This window comes from Sphaerodactylus townsendi, linkage group LG11 (assembly GCF_021028975.2).
Source record: "Sphaerodactylus townsendi isolate TG3544 linkage group LG11, MPM_Stown_v2.3, whole genome shotgun sequence".
Taxonomy (NCBI): domain Eukaryota; kingdom Metazoa; phylum Chordata; class Lepidosauria; order Squamata; family Sphaerodactylidae; genus Sphaerodactylus; species Sphaerodactylus townsendi.
This window is the reverse complement of record NC_059435.1, coordinates 51,102,774-51,130,772: the sequence shown is the minus strand read 5'-3', so window position 1 is coordinate 51,130,772 and position 27,999 is coordinate 51,102,774. Positions and strand designations below refer to the sequence as shown.

Genomic DNA, 27,999 nt, shown 5'->3' with positions numbered 1-27,999 from the left:
GGACCAGGGAAAATGTTGCCAGTGCAAAAGATCCAGACTTCCCTGTCCACATGGGTGCAACCCTTTGCTGCAATCTTTCCCAAAGCAGACTGAGGGAAAATGAGGGAAATCTGTGAGATACATAGACATACTACAATGCTGGGGGAAGTAGAAAAAAAAAAGAAAACTCTGCTTACAACTAGCATCTAAGCCAGGACAAACAACCTGAGCCTAAGCGTCCAAGGTGATGGTGGAGGGAGGCTGACTGTCCGGCTCCTGAGCTCCTGATCAAACACCACCTGTCCTTCATGTTTTCTATGCTGGATTGCTGCTTGTTTAAATTATGGGCAAGGTCCATCTGTGGCAAGGGGGCATATTTCGGAGACCTGAGTGGGCTTTGAATGTTCTGAGTGATTGAGGGGGAATTATAGGAAATTTTATTTTGTGGGGCTCAGAATCAGCCTCTATCTTGTACTCAGTTTGTGGCCTTGGTCTTGTTTCCATCTAATGCAGTTGTGAAAGCAGAGCCAAGACTCTGCACAGTAGAATTCTGCAGTCTGGCTGCTTGAGGAATAAGTTTGCACTTAGGCCCCTTCTGCACATGCGGAATAATGCGTTTTAATCCACATTCTGCAGCTGGATTTTACTGTCCAGAATAGCAAAATCCACTTGCAAACAATGGCAAAGGTGGATTGAAAGTGCATTGTTCTGCACGTGCAGAAAGGGCCTTAGACTTGTTCTTAGAAAAGAAAAGAAACAGATTCTTTATTGTAAGAGAACTCCATACTAGATAGGAAAGGCAGAGTAAAGGCTTCTACCTGTCTGTGTAATCTGGGATGGAAAGAAATGGTAGAAGGCATGTTCAGGCCTAATGGTGGGCGAAGGTAGAGAGAGAAAAGGGAAGTGACTACAAGGAAGAAACCCCCGAGAGTAACATTCTAGGTAGCAAAGGGACAGTAGCAAGAGTGGACAAGGGAAAGGGTCAGAGAGCACCACGTCTACCTTAAGTCTTCACTGCCCTCCCTTGAGACTCCAAGTCTGTGCCACCATTAAGCAGTATTGCCAGTCCATGCAATCCAACAAGCATTTTACGGAATCTTGACACAGAGTGTGAAGGCAATAAGGTCCCAACATTTGCCTCCAATGCTCAATAACCAGAGAGGTTTGGCTTCTGAAATTGATGTTCTGTTTAGTGAAGGACTTTGGTTGAAAAGGTGGGAATGTTATGATAGGGTGGAGCTGAAGGAAAGTAGTTTGCAAATGGGGTGGCGGGGGTGGGGGGAGGAGACATTCTGGTTTTGGAAACACTAGCTGCCATAGCATGCATGAATGCATGCTTAAAAACACATACATAGTATTTAAATATAATAGTTACTGAAGTCATTTTATTTGTTTGTTGTAGCTGCAGTCTGTACTGAAAAATTCAGGCTGTTTTTTGAAAAACCAAGTATTTGTTAACCAACATACCCTACATTAATCATGTTGGCAGTATATAGGTTGTTTCCCACAATGCAGATCAATATAATGTTTAGGCATATTCATCTCGGACTAAGCATTGGAAATCCTTGTAGCTGGATAAAGATGCAGTAATCCCAGACATTTAGAATCCAATATTTTGACATTTCTTTTGTCTTTTTGTCTTGTTGTTTTTGTAACTTTTACAGTCCAACTTTTACTTAGCTATTGTATCTAGGAAGCATAGTTTAAACAAAATAAATACAAAAATATTACGAATACAGCAATAAGGAAGAGATTTTGTTAAATTGAGACAGCGTTTTCATCACAAGTAGTGTAGCCTGACCCATTCCTCTGCTAGCTGTTGTTGCTCTTTCCATTCACTTTCATAAACAGATTTCATCAATACACTTTCATTTGTCTCTTCATGTACAACTGGAACAGATTAAACATACACTTTATCAACAACCCTGGTCCACAGGAGTATTTAGTGTGTTTTAAGTTCTTTCCTGATCTTGATGTCAGATTCCAAAGGCATGTCCACTTTAGCCTGGGGAAAGATGTATCATGTAGGGCACCATCAGTTTCTTGGAGAAAAAGCAGAATATCAATGCATTAGATAGTCAACTGTAGTTAGAAAATAGCAAACAGAGGTGGTAAGATAAGGCTGTATTTAATTTTTTTTCCAGGCTGGAGATAAAATGTTTTGGGCTAAAAACATTGGCCGCTTCCGCACGGAGGCGGAAGGGGTCGGGTCGGCGTAGTCCACGCCGACCCGACCCCTCTGGGACTGAGGCCAGGGGACACACCCCCTGCCCTGCGCAACCGCTCCGGAGTCGCAGGGAAAAGGGGGGGTGTCCCCTGGCCTCGGTGATGCGCCGGAGGGCCGCAGGACAGGTAAGTCGCCCGGTTGTGGGGGGAGGGAAGGCGCTTGGAAGCTGCTGCCATTCGCACGGCAGCGGCTCCAAGCCGCCGGTTTCCATAAACCTCGCTTGCCAAGAGAGGTTGGGAAACGGCGGCTTCGAAGCAGCTGCGCCCCCTGTGTGAATGGCTCCCTGGGGTCGGCGTTTTTGCCGTCCCCAGGGCGCCATATTCCGCCCGTGCGGAAGGGGCCATTGTGAAACTCCTTGGGGGTGATGCTTATTACCTGTCTCAAAACATTTTATTTTGATTGTGTGGAAAAGGCCAGTGACTGACTTGGAAGGGAGATCTGAATTCAGGTTGCCTCAGTCCTAATCTAGCATTCTAATCACTGTATGATAGTATGTTTCTTCCCTGTTTGACTCTTCTTGCACCAAATGTTTCCTAGAAATTGTAAAAAAATTTCAACTTTGTGTTATTTCAACCATCAACATTAGACATTGCCTCTTCCTCCCATCTGAGTAATAACTTTGCATTGTAAAGAAGAGGATCCTTATTGTCAGGGGTGTCTAGCAACCAGAATTTGTGGAGCCCTGTTTCATTAGGGTTTTTTTTAAAAAAAAAAAACAACAAACTTACTATTGATGGTCATGTTGCTGTTCAGGAATTTGTCTAATAATTTCGTAAACTGTACCATGGAAATCCTGAAACTGAACATCAGGGCCAGAATCTGACTGACTGGAGACCTGAAAGAGTGAAATAAATTTTCTCTGAGAAAAACAGGCAAACAGGAATAGGAGTATAAAACAGATCAAAAACTAATTTTCACTCTACAGCAGTTTCATTTTTGCAGTAATTTCACTTTTGAGCAATCTGAATTACACCTATGAAGGTTAAAAACTTTATAGCTTTTCAGTGTGACCTGAAGCCCAAATGTATGAGGAGATTATCACACTGAGAATGAAAAGAAGCAAGCAGGAAAACAAAGGCCAGATTTAGTGTTGGTAAAATGACTATATGGAAACTATACATAATGATTAATAAAGCAATTATTCATTATTCTAATTTCTATATTAATCATTTCATTCATTCATTCATTCATTCATTCATTCATTCATTCATTCATTCATTCATTCATTCATTCATTCATTCATTCATTCATGGGTTTTGTATACCGCCCTACCCACGAAGGGCTCTGGGCGGTGCGCAACATAATTTCCTCACACAGCATATACAAACAAAACCCCATTAAAATTAAATTAAATTAAAACACAGCGGTAATTAACAAAGATGGCGTCAGCAATAAACCCCAATTAAAACCCTCCCAGAGAGGGCGAAAACAGAGCAGAGAAGTGGGTCCCCTAGATGGCAACGGAACTCCAAGTCGGAGGAATAGAAGGGGCACTTCAATCAGCTGCTGGACACTTCAAAAGCCCGGTGGAACTCAGTCTTACAGGCCCTGTGGAATTCACCAAGATCCCGCAGGGCCCAGACAGCTGGAGGGAGAGTGTTCCACCAGGCAGGGGCCAAGGCTGAGAAGGCCCTGGCCCGAGTGGAGGCCAGCCGCATCATTGAGGGGCCAGGAACCACTAGCAAATTGGCCTCTGCCGAGCACAGAGGCCGAGTAGGGACATATGGGGTAATGCGGTCCCGAAGGTACGAGGGTCCCAGTTTCCATTTCTGAATGTCTTTAAGCTTTCTTTTGTATGTTTTATACATATGTAAATTGTTACTGCTATTAATTACCGTATATGAAGACAGAAGGAAGTAACTGTGACTGGATTAAAAATTATATATTTATACAAACACCTACCCTAGAAATTCCTGTAGAGTCTGGAAATGCAACAAATTCATATATTCCAAAATCATCTAGTGCATCTTCATGTCCTAAAGTATATATATTTATACAATTGAAGAAAAAATATTAGCTATGTGTATTTGTGTTCGTATGAATAAATTTTCAAGAGAAAAAACTGAAGAAGCACAGAAAATAACCATAATGTGGAAACACTTTGTGGGGCCAGAGCCGCTTCTCTGGTCCTACACAGCTGGGTTAGTTTTAAGAAAAACTAAGTTAGAAATAAAAGCAAAAGGCATCTGAAATTTAGAAAAACAAACAAACAGTTTACTTAGCAGAATATAGCAAGTTACAGAATGTGAACACTCCCCAGTGCCCTCGAGTGATAGACCCAGAATTCAGAACATTACAGAATACAGATACGTTACAGAAGGTGACCTTCTCCCTAAGGAGAGGCACACCCCAATCCAATGTTTAGAATGTTACAGGAGGTGACCTCTCCCGAAGGAGGGGCCTTGGTGCTCTCAAGTGAGAGGCACACCCCGTATAGGAAAACCTGAGTTTTTGTAGCTGCAAAGACGTCACACAGTCCATCCCCTACTCTACGTATGATGGTCCATACCCCTTAAGAATCTCATTGGTCAGATCTGTCTCTGGTCACAATAAGACAAACCCCTTATTCTACGTCACACGCTTTCTGTAATTCAAACTGCACGCTGTGAGCTTATGGCCATCCTTGCCCATATGCAAAGGACTACCATAAAGTAGCTTGCTCCTCCAAGAAAAACCTGTTCTCTGAGTTTTACTCTCAGAGAGAGATGCCTTAAGGCATTGTAGGCTTAAGCTATGCAGCATTCCATTGGATCATAAAACGTCTCCCAACAGTTTGAAATGATTCTAACAATTCCCCAGTTTGAAATGTTAAAACATAATTCTAATACAATGATTCTAACAACAATAGAATTATAGTGAAATACAAATACATGTGAATATGAATCACTCTTATTATTTCTATGTTCATTTAACTATATAGAAGAACTCTTATTTAACTAATCACCTTGATTTAACTCTCCCATATTGCGGGTCCTACCCACAAAAACAAGGTAATAAAATTGCATCTTGTCTTCTGTCACGTAGACAAGATCCCAAAGATGTTATCTGTAGCCTGCCTGCATAGGTAACATGGCTTTTGACCTTTGCAAACATGCAGGCTTCAGCTGGTCACTATACAGAGACACTCCATTTTGATTCTTAAATCCTTGGTTGTGTGACTTAATCATGTTTCTTGATTAAACACAAATTAATACACATTCTGATCTGTTCCCACAACTTCAAGAGAGAGATGGTAATCCTATTAATTTAGTTCAAGCAGTTACATACTCTTATTTCTCAAAAACACCTGTGATAGATTACAACAAATCATTAAAAGTCACAAATAAAACAGAAAAGTTCCAGCATAAAAAATAAAACAAATTTAGGCAGAGTATAACAAATCTTATATTCTAAAAACAGAAAAGAAAAATCTAAAAAATATCAGGTGAATAGGTAAACTGGCCGAGTAAAAACCACAAAAGAAATCTGCATTTTTTAGTCAAACCAAAGAAATCACAAAACTTGAATATATTCCTAGGTATGAATCCTCATAGCTTTGTTATCCCTTCTTGATTTCATCAGTGATCCCTCTCCCAACAGCATCTAAAGAAGTTTATACCTTCTTCTTGTTATATTCTATATTACCTGAAATACTTTGTGCTTTTCTGTAATCCATTTCAGGCCTAGAAACACACACACAAAAAATCCATACATTTAGCATGTCTGATCCAGATTAGAAGCAAGGTGATGGCATTAGTGAGGAAATTATCATTTAGTTTTCTACCTGCTCTGCAGCTTCCATTGTATAACTGGAAATAAAAGACAAAGAAACTTTATCAATGACTTTTCCCTTTAATTAAAGGAATCAGGAATGTAATTGAGAATTCATTTTAACATACCTTTATGAGGCTGAAATCTTGTCCATAATATTACAAGGAATATTGATATTATCAGAAATAAGGAAATTCCAGTTATTATTGCCAGAGGTGACAAAAAATTTTCTTTTTGGGTCATCTTTGCCAGTCCTGTATTAGGGAAGAACAAAAACATATAGTTGATGTTTGATTTGTAGAAAATACTTGACCACACCAAGGCCCCTTCTGCACATGCAGAATTATGCACTTTCAATCCACTTTCACAATTGTTTGCAAGTGAATTTTGCTATTCCGCACAGTAAAATCCAGCTTCAAAGTGCATTGAAAGTGGATTGAAAATGTATTATTCTGCATGTGTGGAAGGGGCCCAAGTTGGGCAATGTAACGATTTAAAATGTGTATGCCTTTCTTTAAATGAGAGGTAAGTTGTAAAAGGAGGGGGGTGAAAGTGAGATGGGAGGGCTAGGTGACTGGTTGACACTTGAGAGAGGCATGGAAGGTTTTTGTTGAGAGAGAGAGAAAGCAGAGAGAGAGAGAGAGAGAGTCGTGAACTGAGTGTGAGAAGGGGCTAAAGTAAACTGAGAACAGTATGATATTAACAGCCTAGAAAGCAGATTCCTGAGTAAAGTCCTTCCTAGTGATCCATGCAACGGTCACCTCCAGGCTAGACTATTGTAACTCGCTCTACGCGGGCCTTCCCTTGCGTTTGATTCGGAAATTGAAACTGGTCCAACATGCAGCGGCACGCTTGCTCACAGGGGGCGCCTTTTGTGATCATATTCAGCCTGTGTTGCACCAGCTGCATTGGCTCCCAGTGGAATTCCGAATCATCTTCAAGGTGTGGGTTTTGACCTTTAAGGCCTTACGCGGCCTGGGACCCTTGAACGTTAGAGACCGCATTACCCCATATGCCCCTACTCGGCATCTGTGTTTAGCAGAGGCCAATTTGCTGATGGTTCCTGGCCCCTCAATGATGCGACTGGCCCCGGGCTGGTGGAACACTCTTCCTCCAGCTGTCTGGGCCCTGCGGGACCTTAATGAATTCTGCAGGGCCTGCAAGACTGAGTTGTTCCGCCGGGCCTTTGGAGTGTCCAGTCACTGAGTAGGGCGCCCCCCCATTTACTCATTTACTTTTACCATTCTTTTTGTTTACATCTACGTTACCCTCCTAAGGAGGAGTCCGGCCGTTCCCTCCTTTTGGGGAGGCTTTTTAATAAATTGGGTTATGGGACGCCTGTTATTATTGTATTGACCGCTGTTTTAATGGTTTTAATGGATTTTAGTACATGTAATAATTGTTTATTTTGTTATAAACTGGATATATGTTGATGTTGTTGAACACCGTCCAGAGCCCCTTGGGGATGGGGCGGTCTACAAATCTAAACAATAAATAAATATAAATAAAAATAAAGTACAAAACATCTAATGTATGAGGTTCCTATATGGATCCTCGCATGGAAATCCAAGCTTGAACAGTTGCAGTCCAGCTTCCTACATAAAATCTTTTGAGTTCCACACAGTGTCCCCTATGCAGTCCTTTGCCTTGAGGAAGGACAGCACCTTCTGGAAACCAGGGCATGGGTCACCACTTTCAAATTTTGGGTGCGCCTCTGTTTTCATTCCAACTCCCACAGCTTGGTCCAACTAGTGATGCATGAACTCCAGACCTCTGACTGGTGGCTACTAATCGAGGCTAAGATCTCCACATTGGGCCTTGCCTGGGACTCCTTGCTCATGCTGACTGGCAATGAGTTTACCTTCAACAAAGAACAAAACTGTCCAAAGAAGTGGTAGAATGCACATCGAAGGTATGGAGCGATCAGAAATGGAGTCAAATCCTAATAATGGGTACAGAGATTTAGAGAGTCTGAGAAAGTAGATTTATATGGAGTGAAAGTCACCTCAGCCAGAAGTTATTGCCTCAGATTGTTTTACTCATTGTAGAGATAAGATAAATTATTTCTTGAAGCCATTAAGCTAAAGAAAAATATACAAATAAAATTTTGATTTGTTCAAATTAACTTCTAATCCTACACCAGTAACTTATTAGGATTTCTTCCTCAGTACCACATAGACTTTCAAAATTGTTTTAGAGATTGGATACACAAATTAAATCTGAACAAAACTGGATGTAACAAATAATTAGTGCTAAAGGAATGATTACCTATGAATAGAAAATAAGTATTTGCTGCTGTAGATTGATCTTGTGCAGATGGGTTTGTTCAGGTGCACCTAACTTTGCTTAAGATCGAGCTGGTAGTTAGTGTCCGTCAGCAGTAATGCAGGTAAATGCATGTGGTGTCAGATATAATGAAACACATATACTACCTTCCTTGGTAATATAATTTCACAGGATCTATGCCCAATTTATCTAGGTAAAGTAAAGTTTCCCCTTCAGTCGTGTCCAAACCTGGGGTACCACTGCAAGCAGTGATTCCATAGGCAAGCTGTTTTTGTGGGGTAGTTTGCCATTGCTTTCCCCGGCTATTCTTTACCCCCTAGCTATGTGCTAGGTACTCGTTTACCGACCAAGGAATGGATGGATGGCTGAGTTGACCACGAGCCAGCTGCCAGGATATCTGACCCACAGGGGGCTCGAACTCCTGACCGTGTGAGTGGCAGTGCGAGCACTTAACCATTATGCCACGCGGCTCCTACCAATTTATCTACTTTGGGGTTAAACCAGGAATGCAAATGTCCCCTTGGCAATTTACCTGAGCCAAGTCATTATATGCTTCCATATGATCCAGAATATTTTCCAGAAACTCATAGTTCTTTGTTTTTGATTTTTTAGGCAAAAGATCTATTCATCCTTATAATTCTGAATAGATTTTTTTTAAAGTTACAAATCATAAGTTAAATCATTCCTCTCACAGGGGCTGCATGTGACCACTAGAGGGTGCTCGGCATATTGCTTTCTGTATTTCTAGTCTCACTTTCAGAAAGATTCTAGCTGCTGTCTGGAAGCACAAGAAAATAAGGACTAGTGGCGCAGGACTCAAGGAGCCATATTCTACCACTCTGTTCTTAATAAACCATATGGGAAAAGATGAGAGAGATTTCCCAGTCTCTAGCCATTTAGAAGTTGATGTGTTGTATTGGTTACAAATGATGTGGCCATGAAGAGGAAAATACGAAAGAAAAAGGTGTTGTGGAAGGAGGAAATACAAGAACTTCATCGTATGTAAAGTTGTAAACTGAGGGAGCTCTTGGTAAACCAAGACATAACATCATATTTTATATGAACCCAGAGAAGTAACACTTTATAAACTTACTAGCACTGATAATTAATAGTTGCTAGTCAGATGTCACTGGGAGCTATGACCTGCTGGGAAATTGCAGGAGGCCCTGACACTATTAAATCTTTAGAACAGCACTTATCTGATTTTCTTTAAAGGAAAAAGTTAATGCCAAAATGTATTCTCAGGGTGACTGTATACCGCACCTAGTAGATTAGAGAAAAAATAGGTGTGTCCAAGCATACCTCAGAACAACAGTCAGTTTTGTTTCCTTAGAGCAAGGTAGTCTTCCTTCTGCTTTCACTTTATTAAAGACAGGTTTACATATTTACGTATGTCTGAAATTGCTGATAGGGTTGACTCTTCTTTAACAGAAGCATACCATATGCCTTTCTTTGACATTGATTCAGTGACTCAGTGCATAATCCTTTCTTAAACATTGTAAAAATATATGGAAGACAGCGCTATGGTGACATCACAGCTGCCAGTCAGTCAATACTGTGCATACCGTGTTTCCCCGAAAATAAGACAGTGTCTTATATTTTTGCTCCCAAAGATGCTCTATGTCTTATTTTCAGGGGATGTCTTATTTTTCTGTGTTCTGTTAGTCGGGCATGCTTCCAAACAAAAACTTTGCTATGTCTTACTTTCGGGGGATGCCTTATATTTCACACTTTAGCAAAACCTCTACTACATCTTATTTTCAGGGGATGTCTTATATTCGGGGAAACAGGGTAGCTAGGTCAGCTGCAAAACCAATACATATTTGTCAACAATGTAATTAGTACACTTTCAGAGAACCTCAACTGCAGTTTTTATCATCTAGGTCTTTCATAATAATTGTGGCTTGTCACGTGACCACTGGCTCATGGCAATTCCAGGGCCAGGGGGTTTCAAGTCAAGAGAAGAGCAGAGGTGGTTTGCCATCGTCGTCTTCTGCATAGCAAGCCTCGTCTTCCTTTGTTGTTTGTCATCCAAGTACTAACCATGGCTGACCCAACTCAGCTTCCTAGCTCTGGGGAGACTGGATTAGTCACCCCTATGCTGGCTGCTTTGGTCTCTAAGAAGCCTCAAACTAATAACTTTTGCAGTATAACTTGACCCTTTACTGGCCCCCAGTACAAATTATATTTGTGTCTAGAACACTCTACCTTAAATTAAATATATAACTGATATCTCGCCAAGTGTAAATATGGGAGAGATAAGTTGTATTTATGGCTTGGCAAAGTTGCAAATTAATTTGAGTAATTGCTCTTGGTAACAGTGCGGGCTCAGGACACAGATAAAGCTCATTATTTCCATTTTTGCCCCTGCTAATAGCATCACTGTGATAATAGAGCAGGTGGTTCTAGATGTGAAATGTCAAAGGGAGCAAATGAATTTACATACACATTTATTTTCTCTATGCAGATCCACATGAATTCCAAATGGAAAAATGGGCATGAGCTCTTGGCCGGCAGCTTTATTCTAGAATCAGTTTTTGTGTCACTTCATCAGATGTACTGGAGGGTAAATCCATCACGTCAATGTATATATGCAACAGAAATGAGGAGGAATGCTACAAAGAATGGCTGATTCAAAACAAGATCCATTCCAAACAGTAATCAGTTCACTTTGGATTGGATGTTGTTCTGAATGTATTTTTGTCAGTTGCAAACAGCCATCAGCTTCTCTCTATCATTCTGCTGCTGCATTCTGCTGTAACAGCTACCCCCCTGGAATGATCATAGATGAGATAACAATTCTATTTGTTTTAAATTTTCTATTTATACTGAATGTTTCCAATTAGATAGTTTTCTAGAGCATGAGCAGCCATGGGAATGACCTTTCATCTGCCAATACATCCCATTTTTATGACTGACTCTCTTGTCAATTAAGACTTTGCTTGGCAAGATAAGAAACTATGAATTGTTGCTTCCTTTTGTAAGCACACTAATATTGACATCATAGAAACCAGCACCCTAATTAGTCTTAGTTTATAAAAGTCTGAAGGTCAGGGCTTCACAGATGGCCTATGTTTCATGATTTTTTAAATACGTCTTTCCTTTGAAAACGTTTCCACTGCAATACTGCAATGATTTTGAAAAAAACAAATTCATAGTATCTAGAATTATGCAGTATCTTAGGGTTTGTTGAAGAGTGCCACCCATTTGATGGCAATTTCGTATGGCCTGCTCTATGTTGGTTCTAATGTTTATCAGGCCCATGATTATTATGGTAGCTATGGAGCCTTGAACAGCTCTAGACATGAACTTGGACCCAGCCAGCTTTTCTGATGGTGAAAATGGAAAGAAGCATCATTTCTAACCTCTCCAAAAGGCTATGTTGAAAATCATGGTACCTGCATGTGTAAAGGCCTTGTTTGATTGGGGGGAGGGGCTATATCATGGAGGTGAAGTGAGTGAAATTGAATGGAAAAGCTGGCTGGATCCATCCCATGGCTATGAGTGCTGAAATCCCCCAGGATCAAAATCCTGGAATTGCAGCACTTCTACTGTATCAGCTGGGTTCCCATTAGGCTAAACAGTATCCAAATAGAATCCCTGTTCTGTCCCCAGAGAGCAAAGCCACCCTTTCCCTTGCTCAATATAGGTGGTGTCCTGAACTTGGTACCTCATGAGAGAGATGGAATTGTTATGCAATGCAGTAATACCATTTCTCCTGCCATCAGACATGTCATCCTTGGAGTCAGTCACTAAGCGGGACAGGATCTTCTGCTGTGTTAACCTCATGTCTAATCTACAGATTATGTATGTATAGGTCAGTGTAGCAGGAAATGATTATCAGTTAGATCCTGGACAAGAAAGCCAGACTAGTATGAGTTACAGAGACCTGTCTGGGTATGACAGGTTAGGGTATAATCCCCTGCTTTGTCCAGCCGCGTATCTGCACCACAAACCAGGCTAGCTTTTTTGGTCAGGATAAAATTTACAGTGATAATTGATCATTGTTCTCCACCACCCCCCTCCCCGAAGTATCTGACACAGAACTGCTTTGAAGCTAGAATAAAAGTTTTAATGATGTGCGATAACAAATACATGCCTTCAAGACTGCACTATCCTTTTAGGATTTAAATTTAGATTTTTTAAAAATTAACATTCTGCACAGTCCTGTTTCTTAGAAGGGAAATTCTAATTTTTATTTCTAATGCAATATTTCTAATTTTCATTCGTGTTTTTCTTTTACAGGCATAAAAATATTTTTAATTGTACTTGTTTCCCTGTAAAATTGTAATGCATTTTTCTTTTATAGCCTCTGAAAGATCAGAAGATTCCTTTTCGGTGATTATATTAAATCCTGCTATACAACAACAGCTGTTGTCTATGTTTACTTTTAGCATATTTTGTTTTGCTACGATAGACTAACAGAGCTACCCCACTGGAATCAGCTCTTTGTGTTGCGCAAATCAAACAAGCTGGTGAAATACCCTGTTAGAAACATGCTAATATCTTAATTTGCATTATTGTAATGGTTGTAAGATGTGGAAAAGTTTCTATTTCAAACTAACAGGATAGTACATGAGACATTATCATACTCCTATCAAATGCTTTTTGAATAATAACCAAGATCAAAAGCCATGTCTGGAATTTCATTGTCTGCAATGTGTTGGGTTTTTTTGGACACTTATTAACTATTTATTGAGAAGTTATTTCTGAATCTAACAAAATCAGGATAATCTTCATTTAGCAATAATCCTACGCGAAGACCTTATAAGCGGTGAGAAAAGAACAAAGGATAGGAGAGAAAATAAACTGGCAGCAGAGGCGTATCTAGGCAAACTGGAGCCCAGGGACAAAACCTGAGTCCCGCCCCGCCCCGCCGGCATGGAGGTGGGGAAGATGCAGAGCTCAGCTCTGTGATTCAGAATTTTTCATGATCAAATTTAAAAAACCCGAAAAATTTCAAAGAAAGCAAAAAAAAAAAAAAGCTGGGGGAAAACCTCATACCAATACGGGGGTTCATGTTTTCTGGCTTTTTTTAACATTTCCAGGTCTGTTTAACTCAAACCTGAACTTCTCTTGCATACCCATAGCAGACAATATAGCTTTTGCAATATGACCTCTATACATTCATTCTTACCTATTGGAATAATTACCACAAAGACACCGGTTTCGTCCCGTTTTCCAGTCATGTTATTGTACACGCTGCACCTGTACTCCTCTGCTTTCTGTGTCACTTTTTCAGATGCAACTTCCAGATACCGTCCATAGGTAATCACACGCGTAGAGTTCTCTGCTTTCCGGATCCATGAATAATTATTTGGTGGATTGGAATCTGCTGAGCAATAAAACTGGACTGCTTCGCCTTTATCAAATGTAAACACCTTTCCTATTTTATGACCTTTCTCAGAATTCACTGTAAGCCCATAAGGTCCATCTGCATAGATACAGAGATATTGGTGAAAAATAAAATAAATGACATCCATTTATTTCCAGACTTTTCTTTCATGCACTATTGTTCGGCCAATCTTTTTTTGAATATATATGTCAGTGTATTCCAAGCCTTAATTTTATTTAGAAATATGTGAGATATAGCAGTACCATGTGAAGTAGGATTGTGGGTGAGGAGGCATTCTTTCCCTCTCTCTCATATCTGTTCTTTCTCAAGGAACTAATGTTCTCCAGTGATATGGAAAATTAAGAGACAGGTACCTCAGCATTTTGTTTGTGTGGCTAGAATACATACACAAGTGTAAAGTCCAGTTCAAAAAGCACAATTTGTTGGGGCTACAGTAGAGCTGGATGTTAAATTTTTCCTCCAACACCATTTTAACAAGTAACCATTAGACCTTTGAAAGGAAAAAAGACATAAACAAAACTTGGGTTCATTCTGCATGCGCCACTGAAGCGGCTGCACACTGGCATATATGATGCTGGTGTGGCCCCAGGGTTGTTCCCATGCTCCCGTGTGGGCAGCCACAGCCCACGGGGCGCCTTTGCATGGAGGTGCCTCCGTTCTGTTATAAAACTTACCTTGTCTTTCCTGCGCAGCTTTACAGGGATGAGGGGACACGCCCCCGTGGCCATGGCAATGCCTCAGGGGTTGGAGGGCAGGAGGCATGTCCCCTCATCCCTGCAGAGCTGCAAAGAGTCGACAAGGTAAGTTTTAAAACAGAATAGAGGCGCCTAAAAGCAGCACCTCCGACCTGGTGCCATTCACTTGGCACCAGGTGCACAATGTTGTGTTTTAAAAGACTCGCTCATTGAATGAGTTTCAAAAATAACATTTTCCCACCAGTTGCCAGGGGAGGAGGGGAGCACAGCGCTGCCTTGTTTTGGAGGTGGCAGCTGTGTGATCAACGCCCCAGGAACTGTGTTTTTACCATTCCTGGGGTGCTGTTTTTTGGCCATGTGGAGTGGGCCCGGTACTCTCCCCTACCCAAGCACTTGATCAGATAGCATTTTGGGAGGGATTTTGCCAAAAACAGAACCGGGGAAAGAGTTAACACTTCTCTGCCAGTACTGCAGGTCTGATCAAGAAGAGATCAGGGATTCCTCAGCATCTCAGGTAGCTTCATGTCAGGCAGTGGAAGAGCACCTTTTCAATGATGGAACCTTAGTGAGCCACATCGTTATGCTTTTGTTGGGGTTAGATATGACAAAATGCATAAACATTTAGGGTGTGGTCTACATACCTTTTATGTGTAAGCTCTATTGTATAAAATGGGACTTACTTCTGGGTAAACATATTTAGGATTATACTATGATTTGCCTAAGTAACTTTCCTACATACAGCTGTTTGTGCCATCTATACCTAGTAGCAGTGGCGCAGGAGGTTAAGAGCGCATGTATCTAATCTGGAGGAACCGGGTTTGATTCCCAGCTCTGCCGCCTGAGCTGTGGAGGCTTATCTGGGGAATTCAGATTAGCCGTACACTCCCACACACGCCAGCTGGGTGACCTTGGGCTAGTCACAGCTTCTCGGAGCTCTCTCAGCCCCACCTACCTCACAGGGTGTTTGTTGTGAGGGGGGAAGGGCAAGGAGATTGTCAGCCCCTTTGAGTCTCCTGCAGGAGAGAAAGGGGGGATATACATCCAAACTCTTCTTCTCTTCTTAGTATAAGAAATAAGGGTAGAAGGTACTATAGATGCTTTATAGGGTAGTTATTGTAACATCTGAATACATAGAGCAGCAAATGAAGCAAGCAGGCAGTGTTAGTTGTCAAAGCACCATCAGTCGATCCCTCGCCAACAATAACACAACCATAGAATCATAGAGTTGGAAGAGACCCCAAAGGCCATAAAGTCCAACCCCCTGCAATGCAAGAACACATAATCAAAGCACTCCTGACAACCATGCCACTTCCCAAGACATGTCAGCCAGTTGGCAAAACCTTGACTGGGGCCAAGTGCAAATACCAAAACTTTCTATTGCCTGACCACTCTGGCTTTAGCCCCCACTATGCTTGGAGGTTCTAGAAACATCAGCTTAATCTCAGTGCCCATTAAGCAAATCTCTTTAGCTATGAAGGTGTACCAAAGCCTAGTAAGATTATCATAATTTCATTTTGCATGACAGATCACAACGGTGACAACGTTATGAAAAACTGTACAAACCTTGAAACGGCTTTCTACAAAAGGGTGAAACCCTTCTGTTGACCTAGCAAGGTAAAGTGCATAAGATTTCTATTTACAGAAAAAAAAATCTGCAAATTAGTTTTGGAATAGCTCTAGGTAAATACAGATCATCGTACTTGCAGCTGGGCAATTATTTACTGAACAATCTCACAGTAGAATAAAACCACAAAGAGAAATACTCAAGTGTGATCCACATGTGTCTCACTCAGGGCTACTCTCTCTGTACATGACCAGGCATGAGCCATGGAATCGATCTGGCCACATATCAAAGCAACCAAGGCCTGAGAATATCCTGATCTGGGTCTGGGGCTTTGCTGAATTATCTTGGAAGGGGAAAGGAGTATGCAGCACTGGCCCATGTAATTAGCAGGCAGTATGAAGCCCTTGGACTGGCCAAACCTGGGACAAATACTACTGGCATTCTTGCTTAGCTGATAGAACAGTTCCTTCTCCTGGCTGAATGCCAATTGCCAGATACTCCAGCTGCTAAGCCCAGAGACCTCATTTGTGGTTTATATTTAAGCATAATCACCCATGACCCATTCTGATGGAGACAAATTGAATAAGCCAAGAGATGGTCAGTAGAAAGAGCCAATAAGCAGATGGCAAATCCAGGAGGAAGGGCACAGACCCCACAAAATCCGGCAGGTCTGGGGAAAAAACAACAGTCTCGGCCAGAAAGCTTGAAACACTTGTCAGTAGTCAACAGCATCTCTAGAATGACCATGAAATCCCACCTGACTCTTGATTGGAGTGGAATGATCCCTCCATTTTCCCACTGAAACCAGTAGGGGAACTGAACTCAATGGGCCTTTCCCCACTCTCTACGATCCCCCCTATGCTGCGCGCTGCTCTCAGCGCGTGGCATCCCTGGCGCGCGCCCAGGCGTCCCCACGACCCCGCACTCTGCGCGGGGTCATCAAAAGGTGCCGTTTTCTCCAGCACCAGAGATGCCGTGCACTGAGGGGGCGCGACAGCGGCAGCATCGGGGCGGCTGCGCTGTCGCCGCCCCTGTCGTGGGGAGTGCAGGGGGACCCCGCACTACTTGAGAAGAGTAGCGCGGGGCTTAAGGTAAGTGGGGAAAGGCCCTAAGATTCAAACAGTCTACATAATGGGCCACCTAGCCATTGGCTCTTGGCCCAGTTGTTGGCTCTGTGCTTATCTGTTTTTGATCTCGTTGGACAAGTGAGGGCGGCACATTCCCGCATCAAAGAGTTGAGATTTAGGCTAGAAGTTATGAGTAGCTAGCCTGATGTGTTTAAGTTTAATTTCTCTTTGCCTTTTTTGAGAACCTTTTGTCTTCTCCATTTGAATTGAACATTTATTTCACATTTTACCAATGACTTTTAACCTTATGTCTCTACATAAACTCCTCTCTTTTATCTGTAATGTGACTATGTTTTTTTGAGCATCCAGCCATACTCTTTAACAACTTGGCACCATTACCTCAGGTAAGAAAATAACATGTTAACTTTTCTTTTAGAGGTGGCTTTGGGTCACACTTCCCCAATATGCTGAAATCCTGGCTGAACACAATAGCACTTCCTCCAAAACTACTCCACTGCTACAAGCAGACCAACTCCTTTTTCCCCTCCTTTTACAAAATTTCTATCCCTTTTCCAATTTGGTCCCATGTAAAAGGAGTGGGAGGGTGGCAATACTTGATTTTTTCAAGAGCTGTCTTGCATAACAATATTGAAACAGATGAGATGGCAATCAAGTCTCAAAAATTGTTACTTTGGAAAACTTGGAATGGCTGAATTCGCACAGTACTTAAAATGTTGGCTTTGGCTGTTCAGTCACTCTGGCAGACCAATGTGATCTTCCAAATTTTGAACTGATCTTTTTCTGTACAAAATGTATTAACGACATAGTACGTTTGTTTTTAATTAATGGACAAATAGAAAGTAGCCTTGATAAAAGCACTTATTAAAAGCAATGTTTATTTTTCTAAGTAAAAAGCATTTAAAATTTAAGGGTGTGTTTGGTCTAATTCTCTCAAAACCATCTTTTCCAGTATCGTTCTCAGAAGACGGAACCTTTTCACTTACTGAAACCTATTTACTAAATGGCTTGTAAAATAATAAATCACCACTTCTTAGCAGCAATTTACTTCTCAGTGGGAACATGACCAATTGCTCCTGTTGCCATGAAACCGTAACCCATCTTGGCTCCAAATAGAGGGTAAGTATTGACTGTGAGTGACCTTTATTATTACTGTAACTCTCTTGGCAGATATGGCATATGGCATGTGGCATATGCAGAGCCTGGAGCCTGCACTAGGTTCTTATTGAGAGAAGAGACAGCTGGAAAATAGGATTGCCCTGTATAACTGCTAAAGTTTAGATAGAATTGTGTGATGTGAAAACAGAATCTAGTAGATGAGATTACTGTGGATACTGCTGACTTTCTTGTTATTAAATGTGCTTGTAGGTTCAAAAAGGTTGGGGACTCCTGTTCTACACCCACACAATTCCCTTCCATATTAGTATGTGGTGTCAACAGTACAGGCATAATAGGACTGCTTTAATCAGTTCTGACATAGCATGGTGGAACAACAAAATGGCTGCCGCAAAATGGCTGCTGCAAGATGGAAGAGCCAGCAAGAAAGTTTGCCACAATTAACTTCTGTAACACTGTTAACTTCAGTAACACAGTGTAGATCCTTGCACTGTGATGGCAGCTGCTGCCACAGCAACAATCAAATTCTCAACAGTCAGAAACCTTGTTGAAGAAAAGCCCTATCTGGCCCCACCCACGTCCTGAAAACTCTTGGAAGATGCCAGAAAAGGTGTCCACAGGTTCATGGTGCCCATGGGTACCACACTGGAGATCCCTGGCATAGAAAGTAAGAAAGGAAAGCACAAAAGAACAAGTTGTTGTTGACTGTGCACAACTTAAAATGCAATCTAGGAATATTACTGGCTATGAACACATGAAGCTGCGTTATATTGAGTCAAACAATTGGTCTATCAAGGTTAGTATATCTAATCCAGTAACGTAGCGCCAAGGGGGCAGAGGGGTGCACAACACACTGGGCATGCGCCCCTGCAGGCTGAGACGAGGGCATTCCAGGGTGGGGCGGGGGCTGACAGGGGCGTGGCAGGGGCGCAGGGCGCACACATGCCCCGGGCGCATTTCCCCCTCTCTCCACCTCTGTGGCCATCTGCCAGGAATGCTTTGATTCCTGAATGGCAGGGGGTTGGACTTGATGGCCATTGTTGTTTCTTTCTGCTCTATGATTCTATAACAGAAATATTGATATAACACAGAAAAATCGATATCAAAATGTTAAGAGCTTTTTAAAAAAAGCTGGCAATCTTGCAATGACTTGGAGCAACCTGGAAATGAGGGTAAGCAAGCTGTGCAGCAGGCTGTGTGGCACGTCCTCATGTATAAAGAAAGAAATGTAAGGAGACCCGACTACGACCCCAATGCAGTGTGAAAAGCCCTGAGGAAAATACTCCAAGCATAATAGCCTCTATTCTCTTCAGGATCAGAGGAGCATGTCTATTATATTAGGTGCTGTGGAACACAGGCATGATAATGCTGCTACAGACATCTTGTTTGTGGGCTTCTTAGAGGTGCCTGGTTGCCGACTGTGAACAGACTGCTGGACTGATCCAGCATAATTTTTCTTATGTTCCTATTGTTTTCTACCTGCTCACCCTCATTCTCTCTAATCAACTAATGTACAGAACAATATATGTATTCAACTATGGTAAATATCTCATTTACTCACAGTATATAGTTGGTATGATTACATCACTCTGCAAGGCACTGACAGAATTGGTGGCTAAGCAGCTGTAATTTCCAATGGCTTCTTTAACAACAGGGACAATTGACAGTGTGTCATGATTTGGAGACAAAGAGAAGTTGGTGCTGGCTTCAATGGGATTTCCATTTTTCATCCACTGGTAGCTAACCCGTGTGCCATTTCTCACAGTACATTTCAAAGTAATGTTCCCCTTGTATTCCACAACTCCTGCAGAAGGTTCAGTGTACACCACTGGTTTTGTGACAGGAACTGTGATATAAGAGATATAAGAAGTTATGTCCAAGATATTTCCATTTACAGTAGACCATTTATAATTCAGTGGGGTTATTCCCAATATGGCTTATTCCGAGGAAGATTTTTTAAAAATTGCATCCTGTATTACTTGATACTTCAACTGGGTGCATCACTTTTGAGTATTCTCTGATGTAAAGAATTGCGGCAAGCAAAAAATAGCATGAGCCTTGATTTTACGGCACTAATTTATACTTATAGGGAGCGCTAAAAATGTAACACCCCCCCCCCCCCACACACACACACATTTGCCATCTGAAACAGTACAGTTCATTCTACCAGCCCGTAACTCTACCATCTAATTCCCATTTGCCGGAAGAAAAGAATGGTATCTCAGTTCCCTTGTTCTGCTGCATATATAGACCAGTCTTAAATCTGTTCCTGCACAAAAGTTGGCTAGTGGGAAAATACCAATGATATGAAATATTAAATAGGAATTTCACAATAAATACGTTTGTATTTGGAACATTAGATTCCAAAAGACTAAAGAGACTGGATTTCCTACCAGCCTCTTGTCTTTCAGAAACATTGGTTCAGGTTTGAGGTATACAAGAATCATGCAAGTGTCCCTTTCTCTGAGAACTTGAAATCATGGTGACTGCAGTTTCAGAGAACAAGATAAGAAAGGAAGGGAGTCAACCCAGGTGCCAGATAGACCATTTGGCTTAGTGTACCTCCCTCCCTCTTGGCTTCCTCCCCAGCTTACCAGAAGTAAAGTCCCAGGCACCATTTTGTGGCAATATACTACTGCATTAATGATATTTTGTGGTGTTCTTGGGTTTTGGGGCTTCAGTTTGAATGTGGTACTTTAGCTCTATTTGCTACAGCTACCAGAATGACTATTTGGAGAACTCATCTTGCAAGCATCCCACCTTGCTGGGTTGACTTCTTGATTTTAGAACCAGAAGGGCTAGATGTTTAGTCCCTTGGTCTCTGGCAGTTAGGTTAGTTAAGGTAACCCATTGCCCAGGATTGGGAAGTTTCACACTCCAGCACTTTGTGGTTCTGTATTTGACCAACCTGTCACCCCTCAAAGAACTCTATAATTGTAGACAAAAAACATGTTACTTACCATCAACAGTAACGTGAATCTTTGCATGGGCTGATATTCTCTCATTTCCAGCGATATTGATTTTAACAGTATAATTACCTTCGTCACTGAAGTGTAAAGACTTTATCAGCAGAGATGCATTGGGAGGAGTAAATGTAAATTTGTGCTGATATTCCAAGTCTGAAACTACAGTCTGATTTACAGACATAAACAGAGATGTGGTTGATTTTGATGGCTGTTCAAACATCCACGTTATCTGAATATCAGAAACCGTTATGTTGAAATGATATGCAACTGATAGTTGTAGCGGCTGCCCTTCAGTGCCATGGAACGTATGTGATGGGACTGTCAGCCTTAATGCAGAACAAACTCCTGGAAAGTTAAGAAGTTTTAAAAAAATAAAATTTAATCACAAATGACTGGAATAACATATGTTTTATGCTTTGTTATAATAAATTCAAATTCAAAGAACTTTATTAGGCATAAAAACCATCATGTGCCGTTTGTTATAATAAACAAATTCTAAAAATGCTGTGACTGCCAATATTGTAAGTAACAGCCTGGTCAATATCAGCCTTCTTTCTATTCGCCCAAATTACTGGCTATCTGAATACTTCTTTGACTTTATGCAGATGACTCAGTTTTACTTTCCCGAATCCAGGCTGATCTTCTTCAGGCTCTGAAAAGTTTCCATACTTACTGCTTGCATGAGGAATTATCCACAAATTTTACTAAAACTAAAATTATTGATTTGTTTCTCATGTTTTGACCAAAAGTGAGGCATGGTTAATTAATTAGTGGAAGATTTCTCAGGTTTTCTCATTTAGGTATTTGGGTATCTTATTTCATTTCACCTTGTCTTGGAGATGTCATGAAACAATTGGCCACTCAGAAATCTACAGCTATTATGAAGGCAATTTTGTGGGCATTATATTCTGTCATTCTTTAACTCAATGGTAATTTCACAACTTTTGTATGGTACCCCATACAGATTTCTGCTGTAGACAGTTCTATAAATAAGAGTGTCTCGTTCCTTCATGCAATTGGAGGGCACCCCAGGTGTATTTCATCATTGACCTTGTCTATGAGTTTGGACTGAAGCTCGTAGAAGCTCATACCTGGGACAAGCCTGTAATTTCTGGTTTAATCCATTTTGAGGCCCCAGAAAGTATCTTGTTAAGCTTAACCTTTGAGATACCATCCATAAGTTGTTGGTGTTCTCTGCTTCTTATATCTTATTCTGAACTAGACCCTAGTGTGTAGATCAAAAATTCTGCACAACAGGAATTCTACAAAGCAAAAGGAAGCCCCAGATTGGCCAAAAAAGTCTTAACTATTTTTTTTTTAAAAACAACAACCTCCAACCCTCCCTCTCGAATAGGTGGTTCTGTGTAGCCTTTGGTGTCTTTTAAACCTTGCCTCATTATAACTATGGAATCTTTCCAAGTAAAGAACAGATGAAAAATAATGCTTGTGTTTTTGCTGTCAGTAAGGGTGGAGCTGCCTGCAGGGGTTGTAAAGTTGTACTTTCTGAATACTGTCTGATGATTTATTCAGGTGTAGTCAGTGCAGAGGGACTTCTAAGCAGCCAGAAGGACACATGAATTAGGGAAGCTGCTGATGTACAGCAAAGTGCCCTTTGTCTATTTATGTTTCATTGTGTTTCTTGGGGAACAACATTAGATTTCCTGTGGCTCCTCCATAATAGGTTTTTAATGTATGGTTAAAATATCATCGGAAATAGCAGTTCAGGAGCTATGTTAGAAAGCAGAGAACACATCTCAGTGTTAAAAAATGCAGAAATCCAATGTTTCATTTAATGCACCTGTTTTTAAGTCTTTGATGTTTTTGATGAATATGCCAATGTGCAGCATCACATGAGAGAATATAGACTGGAGCCCATCAGCTCCAGTGATTTCAGGGGTATTAATGACATAAGGCTAACCTAAGCAGAGTTACACCCTTCTAAACCCAATGACTCTTACTGCAATAAGAAGAGCTGGTATATTTCTTGAGCCATATGTTATTTCTCAAGGGCTGATTCCTCCTTACTGTGGCTGTCAGTACAAAATGTCTGTTAAATAAGACCTTTTGTCTACCTGGTTTTCTTCAGAGGTTTCCTGTCTACCAGGAGCTCTTCTTGTGCTTCCTCTATAGAGCTGGTCTTGTTTGTGGACTTCCGAGACGCACCCGATTGGCCACTGTGTGAACAGACTGCTGGACTTGATGGGCCTTCGTCTAATACAGCATGGCTTTTCTTATGTTCTTATGTAAGCTAAAGCTAAGCACCCATAGTCCCCATTTTTAATTTCATCTCAGCCAGGACTTTCCAAGCTAGATCCTTTGCTTACTTTAGCTTGTGTCCCACAAGGCTATTGTCCACACTGCTCTCATGATCCTCAGTACAGACTTTTTGAAAGTCAGAGGCTGATTACACAGGAACCCCCTGCGGCATGCTGGCAACTGAACCCCGGCATGGCAAACGTCCTTGTACAATACAAGGAAGTTGCCATGTGTGGGGAACAGAAGTGGCATGTGGCAAACTTCCTTGTACTGATGTACAAGAAAGTTGTTGTGGGCCTACTGCTCTTGCTCTTGGCTTTCCCCGCGGGAAGCAAGAGCGCTTCAGGCACACACATGATGCTGCTGTGGGGCGAAGAGGTACTAAGCTCTCCCGTACATAATTGGCCAGAGGGGATCACTTTCTCCCTTATTTCGCCCACAGAAAAGCTGGCTGCTTCCGACTCACAGGATGGACTTAAGCAAACCATTCTCTTGCAGACTCCACCTGATTCAGGAAGATACATGACTGGCTCACTTCACATGGGCCCCTTCCGCACACGCAAAATAATGTGTTTTCAAACCACTTTCACAACTGTTTGCAAGTGGATTTTGCTATTCCGCACAGCTTCAAAGAGCACTTAAAGCAGTTTGAAAGTGCATTATTCTGCATGTGCGGAATGAGCCATGGATGTTGTAATGATTATTGCAATCTTGTGTTTGACATTAAGGTTTTAGGGAAAGTTCTCTGCTTCCCTTTGCCTCAAATTTGTATTTTTGACCAAAAGCAAGCTGATTTAAAATGCATTTACTTCATTTTTACTCTGCCTTTCCCCCCAATAGGAATCCAAAGTCGCTTACAGTGTTCTCCATTCCTCCATTTTATCCTCACAACAGCACTGGGAAGTAGGTTAAATTGACAACGTATGACTGGCTCAAGATTTCCAGCAACCTTCCATGGCAGAGTAGAGATTCGAACCTGGTTCTCATAGATCCTAGTCTGACAATCTCACCCTTACACCACAGGGTTTGGCATATCAACTATCTGTTTTTTGAAAACAAGTTTAAAGACGAGCAAGTCTCTGACCTGTGAAAATAGCTATGTAAAAATTTGCTTATACTGCTTTCCTTATCCCAATGATTTCTTGAGGTCAGTTTCTCTGTGTTGCGTATCAACATGCTAGATTTTATCAAATTAATCTCCAGAGCTCAGGCTGCTTTTTGCTTCTATACCTGCCTTGAAGTATTAGTAAGCACAACACCACCCTTGTTGACTGGAAACATCATGCAGCTTTTGTTTAAATAAAAGGTGACATCATATTTTGTGTTTAATGCATAAATGAAAAAGCTCCCTGGTTTCTTTTTTATTTTCAAGGTGTTTCAGTGCATGTCTCAGTAGCATGAGTTTAATCCTCCACTGTTACGCTTTTACCAGCAATTACTTCCAGCAGAGTAGCTCCTCCACTAAAAAGAGCAGAGACCTACTTAAAAAAAAGAAAGCTGGGAATCTAAAGGAACTACCGTGTTTCCTCGAAGACACTCTTCAGAACCGTACATCTTAGTGATGAAGCAAGATTCACCACTGAAATATTCCTGTCTATGTCATCAAGGCTAAACTACTACAGTACTCTGGATAAAAGGTTTAACTTGGTTCCTCTTTGGAAGTTCTGCTTCAGGACTAGATGGGGAATGGACAGTTGAAACATTTTAAATGGCTATAGCAATATCTGTGCCCTGACCTAGATAACCCAAACTAGCCTGATCTCATCAGATCTCAGAAGCTGACTGAGCCCTGGTATTTAGATGGGAGACAACCAAGGAATATCAGGCAAACCAATCCTGAAGCAATAGCAAACCACCTCTGAAAGTATCTTGCCTTGAAAATTCTATGGGGTTGCCATAAACAGGGAAAAAATGAATGTCTGTGACATTCTATTCTATTTGTGACATTCTAGACGCAATTCAAGTTCCAGCCCACCGATCCTTGAACAGAATTGTGACTTATATTAGGGCCTTAGTAGTATTCCAAAAAGTGGAGTCATTTCCTCCCTGTTACGGCCATTCTTTCGCTTTAGTGGTAGCAAAACACTGATTGTCTGCATTTTCATTCAGGATGAGACGATCCTGTATGCATATCTTAAAATCTGTCCTCCACTTGGTAAGTGTGTCTTTGAGTGTCTTACACTATTTTTGCCAGCTAATGTTAATACCGGGGAATGTGGACAAAAAAGCAAACGTACGTTAAATCCAAGATGCCTCTGAGGACAGTCGTGGGGGGATGGGGGACAGGGTTAGGGGTTCCATTCTCTGTAGATACGCCACTGGTTACCTGATTTAGAATTTACATTTATATTATTTGTACCCTCCTTCTCTTCCCAATTGGACTTACAATATAGTTCTCCCCTTCTCTAGATAAGGCTGAGTATAAATGATTGGCAGGGCTGGAGCGAGGGAAAATGCACCCGGGGCACACATGCGCCCTGCGCACCCACCCCCACGTGTGCTTGGTGCATCGTGCACCCCCTTGCCCGCTTGGTGCTACATCACTGATGATTGGCCAATGGTCACCCAGTAAGCTTCCCTACAGGATGGGCGTTTAAATATGGGTCTCCCAAATCTTTATCTGATACTTTAACAGCTACACCACAGGCCTCTCTTGTTGCAGGCCAATTTATTCTGAAACTGATTGCAGCAAACCTTAACAGACAGAAATTGTTCAAAAAACTGCTCTTCTAGAGGATAAAAATAAAAAGAAGTCTTGTGGCACCTTAAAGACTAACATTAACATTAACATGGGTCACCAGTGTTTTCTTTACTGAGAATTTCTTCAGAGGAATCAAAATTATTTATTTATTTATTTATTTATTTATTATTTAGATTTTTATACCACCCTATCCCAAGCTTCTTCTCCTAGGGCTGCCAACCTCCAGGTGGGGGCTGGAAATCTCCCAGAATTACAACTGAGCTCCAGATGACATAAATCGTTATTATTTGCTTAAAGCATTTATTCCACTTCTCCCAGAGAAAGTGGCTGCTGTAGAAAATGGACTGCATGGCATTATACCCTGCCAAGGTCCTTCCCCTCCCTTATCTTTTATATCCTTGGCTCCATCTCAGATCTCCAGGTATTTCAGAACTCTCAGCAACCCTATCCTCCTCCCAGGGTATTCCAAAGTTTTGCTCTGTCCTAGTAAGAAAACTTGGACTAGGAACTGCTCCAGAAATAAAGTTATTAGCTAAACAGCACAGGGGAAAACCCTATGAAATAATAACTACTTTTTAAAAGCCTAGAGCAACTCTTTTGTGCAGTGTTTTCCTGAGTCTTCTTGGGTTGCATGAACTATTCTACAGCAGCTGGAGAACTACCAGTAGCTACCTGTTGCAGACTCCTGAGAATAATATATTATGTTACTACAAACAAGTAGTTTTCTGAAGAGTAACGAAAACAGGAACCGATTTTCAAAACAGACCATGAAAATATTTAATACAACAACAATGCAATCCTAAACAAAGTCACAGCCTTCCCATGGCTTAACAGTGGTTAGGATTGCGGTGCGTTGTAAAACTTCTTAATGCTTTTGTAAGAACACAGAATATATGCATGTATCAATTAGCTAGCTAGATTGCTGCATATGCACTGGTTAACTTATTCCCAATACCTAATATGATCATACCCCCAACCTTTTCAGTAGATATTACTCATGTCTTCAGGATCAAAAGTCCCACACAATTTTATACCTGCAAAATTACCCAATTTATAGCATGCAAAATCATAGCATGCAAAATTATGAAATAAAAATCTTACATTAGGTGGAAATATTTAAAAAGTGTCAACTCTTACCTAAAAGCAGCACACATATTTTGCAGTGCAAGTCATAAAATGTTGCACTGTGGAGCTCCATGTATGCATCCTGTCCCATGCAAATGCTTCCTTCTTGTTGGTGCAGTTGGAGCTCAGTCCAACAGCCGTGGGTTTATTTGCTAGGGAAATCAGCTCTGAGTTAACAGCCCCTACCTTGTCTTGCTTTAGGTGATTTGAATATGTGTATACAAAAGACAGAGGGAGTGGGAACACCTGTTGGATTACTGTTCGACATCTTCATTGCCTATGACCCTATCATAATTCCCCGCTCCGGTATATTCACAGCAAACACAGAGCATGATAAATGGGGCATACAGTATGAATCACTTAGCATTGATAAAAAATAAATGATCCTAGAACATGTGCAGGCTATGTATACCTTAATATAACATACAAAGAAACAACCTCATAGAAGAACATCATTGACATACCAAACCTTTGTACAGAAGCATTAACAAAGAAACTGAAACATTTGGTTTGATCATATCAGTCTATTCCAAATGGCACAATATTATTCTTCCCTATAATATTGTGCAATTTGAAACAGACTAAAGTTATAAATATAAATTTGCTTCTTAGCCAAAATAAAGGGAAAAAATGACCCCCCCCCTAATTTTAAACCAATTTATTTATTATTATTTTTTTGGCAAGAGCCAGGCTCAGGGTGATTTACAATATTTCACTACAATGACATGAAATTATATACAGGATTAATTTGTAAAAGCATAAAATCTACAATTTCTATTTGCCAATAAAATCCCAGAAAAAGCCAACTAAGATGGCACCCTAACAAAGATTCACTCCAAGTACGGATTAGAAACCAATCTTCTACAATATTACCATAGTGATGGATTAATAAA

General features: G+C 41.1%; 1 protein-coding gene across 1 annotated transcript; it reads right to left on the bottom strand.

Annotated features, from left to right (window-relative positions):
* Positions 1-1,358: 1,358 nt before the first annotated feature.
* On the bottom strand, positions 1,359-27,188 carry HEPACAM2 (HEPACAM family member 2). Its single transcript, XM_048511459.1, has 10 exons — positions 27,119-27,188; positions 21,019-21,369; positions 19,620-19,904; positions 13,380-13,676; positions 6,085-6,210; positions 5,970-5,994; positions 5,831-5,868; positions 4,109-4,182; positions 2,935-3,041; positions 1,359-2,021 (listed from the first exon to the last, which is right to left on the bottom strand). Coding segments are annotated over exons 1-10 (1,365 nt in total). The 5' UTR covers positions 27,180-27,188; the 3' UTR covers positions 1,359-2,020.
* Positions 27,189-27,999: the final 811 nt, after the last annotated feature.